This window comes from Octopus bimaculoides, chromosome 5 (assembly GCF_001194135.2).
Source record: "Octopus bimaculoides isolate UCB-OBI-ISO-001 chromosome 5, ASM119413v2, whole genome shotgun sequence".
NCBI classification, from domain to species: Eukaryota; Metazoa; Mollusca; class Cephalopoda; order Octopoda; family Octopodidae; genus Octopus; species Octopus bimaculoides.
The window spans coordinates 35,268,579-35,271,564 of record NC_068985.1 but is presented as its reverse complement, the minus strand read 5'-3'; the positions used below and the strand labels follow the sequence as shown (position 1 = coordinate 35,271,564).

The window sequence follows — 2,986 nt, the reverse complement described above, 5'->3', positions numbered from 1 at the left end:
GGAGCCTGGTGTTGCCATCCGGTTTCACCAGTCCTCAGTCAAATCGTCCAACCCATGCTAGCATGGAAAGCGGACGTTAAACGATGATGATGATGATGATGATGATGTGTATATATATATATATCTTGCTAGCTTTTTCTATTAATGTACATGTGTGTAGGTGCATGAGCCCACATGTTTGAGTCTATTTCATTAGTATTTATTCGGGTAGTGTCAACACACTGCTAACATGTTTTAGATATTATTTATAACCATGTTACATATTTAACTTTTTCGTTTCTTAAAGATGATACTTATGCTAACGTTTTGAAGAAACCTAGTGGTAAGTATATAAGCAATCCATTAATAAAATTATATTCATTTCTCATCCTTATCATTGGAATCAGTCCTGGTAAAGTTAGTAAAAAGTTTGGCTCTTCCTTGAGTAGAATATGCTGCTTAATAATATATGTATGCATGTATTTAAAGAAAACCATTAAAATGTTAAAATTCAACTGCATATATTCAGCTACATCTTGTAGACATTCATATTAATTCCATAATTGTGCACTTGTATTAATCCTTACAATAGTATAGCTCATACGCATATTTTTTGTAAGCTCTATTGCCTTAAAACATTTATTTTGAAATGAATTTCTTACTGTCCATTTATGCTTTGTTTTCTTGAAAGTAGATAGTGTCAGAATAGTTGAGATATGATTAAGTTCTGCTTTCATTTTGTTATTATTGTTATTCTTGAATTCAATACTGTATTTAAAGTCAAGCTATTTTATTGGTTTTATTTCTTTCATAATATTTCCTTAATGAAGATGTCATGTATTGAAAACCATCTCTCAAATATGTTCTGAAAGTATAACTGTACATTCAAAAATATCCTAAACTCTAAACTTATACTAACAGTTTCTTAAATTCTCTTGTATTCTAATCTGATTATATCCATATGGAGAACATTGGTATATAAAACAATGCAAGTAATAGTAAACTAAAATCTAAGCTTATGAAAGAAGAAATTATTTGTACTTATATTTCATTGCACTATCATCATCATCATCATCATCGTTTAACGTCCGCTTTCCATGCTAGCATGGGTTGGACGATTTGACTGAGGACTGGTGAAACCGGATGCCAACACCAGGCTCCAATCTAATTTGGCAGAGTTTCTACAGCTGGATGCCCTTCCTAACACCAACCACTCCGAGAGTGTAGTGGGTGCTTTTACGTGTCACCTGCACGAGGGCCAGTCAGGTGGTACTGGCAACGGCCACGCTCAAAATGGTGTCTTTTATGTGCCACCCGCACAAGAGCCAGTCCAGGGGCACTGGCAACGATCTCGCTCGAAAATCCTATGAAGGCCATTCAGGCGGTACTGGCAACAGCTGAAGCTTGGATTTTTTTATAGATTTCTAAAAATACTTATGGAATTAGATTTAATTCATTCTCGTTATTTTATGTACCTAAATTTATCTTTAAGAAACGAGAATTTTTCATTCACTATATAGTTTTGATATTTTTTCTCATTTCACAGCAGTTTTAGGCTGAATTACATTTTGATATTTAAGTTTTTATTAATTTGCTTAAATTCTTATTAAGTTTTTTGATATTGGTTACTTAAATTCTCAGACACTCAGTTACTAAATTGGTTTGTTACCTGTCTTTGTTTAAACTCTGCATGAGTTTCTGAACTTACAAAATGAAAACATTCAACCATGAATTCTTTCATCATTATGCATTCACATGTGTTTCAGCTTGAAGTTCTTCAGAAATGGAAACCTGTAAAGCATCTTGCAATTAGAACCAATAACTTAATCTTGTTAAAGATCACCAAAACACAACACTGCACATCTCAAGAAAATATCTATTACACTCTTCATATATCTTTCATTGATCTAAAATACCCCAACTATCCAAACTTCAGTGCCAAACAACTATGAAAATAAGCATCCATCACCAAGAAAAATTTGCTCTCATCCCCACATCAGAATCACACTGTAAACTCCCCTGACAGTTGCTGCAAAATCTACCAAACCAGAAAATCATCTAGGAGAGAGCTGATAGTTATTGGTACAGAAAGTACATGTTCTATAGGAAAACCTATGAAAAACTGTTCAAAGGAACAATTAACACTGAAATTAATGTACTAGATTGACAGACAGTTGCACAGACAACACTAGTTGCAAAAAACGAGGAGCATATGACCAAAAACTACATGCCCATAGCATGCTTGGAGGTTATATATGAATTATATACAGTCTTCTTGCATGTATTCCTCCACATCCACTGTGGAACAAGCAGTATGGTGGCTGAAGAGTAGGCAGCAGGAAAGAAAGGAGTCTTAGGCTGGGATGAACAGCTTCTTATCAACCTTCTTTAAGATAGCAAAATAGCATTGCAAAAACTTATTGACTGTATGGCTAGACTCTAAGAAGTTGTTTGATTCTGCTTATTACTTATGGATAATTGAGTCACCTCATTTTGTTGAGGTTCTAAATGATATATTCATTGTTATTCAGGGACTGACAACATCATGGTCCACAAGAGCTATCAATAAGAACCAGAGCTACCACTATAGTCACTAACAAAATTATATTATCTACAGGGAATATTTCAGGGTGACAGCTCATCTGTAATGCTTTTCATCCTAGCAGCAAACCATTTGTCAGCTTTTAAGGAGTACATGATAAGATCTGCAGATGAAAGAAGGGTTGTGTCACCCACATCTTTTTTGTTTATAACCTTACTACTACTACTACTACTACTACTACTACTACTACTTCCAGTCATTTTAGTATTTAAGTAAGCATGGTTTAATATTCAATTATTTTTCTGCAAAGCATGTAATTACTTTCAAAATTACCAAGCATCAAATAACTGCTTAAGAGATCAGGATCTTATGTGCATTTTTATTCTTTCATTTTTGTAGGTTACCAGTGAAGGTCTATGTTCTTCAGATGAACAAAAGGAACCTAGAACCTTCCAGAACCGAATG

The 2,986-nt window shown here is 34.1% G+C and overlaps 1 protein-coding gene across 1 annotated transcript in view; it reads left to right on the top strand.

Moving 5' to 3' along the window:
* LOC106880794 (uncharacterized) overlaps positions 1–2,986 on the top strand; it is a 57,500-nt gene extending 54,514 nt beyond the window's left edge. Inside the window, exons 10-11 of the mRNA XM_052968047.1 lie at positions 287–322; positions 2,921–2,986. Of these exons, the coding sequence (XP_052824007.1) occupies positions 287–322; positions 2,921–2,931 (47 nt within the window). The 3' untranslated portion in view covers positions 2,932–2,986. The remainder of the gene's footprint in view (positions 1–286; positions 323–2,920) is intronic.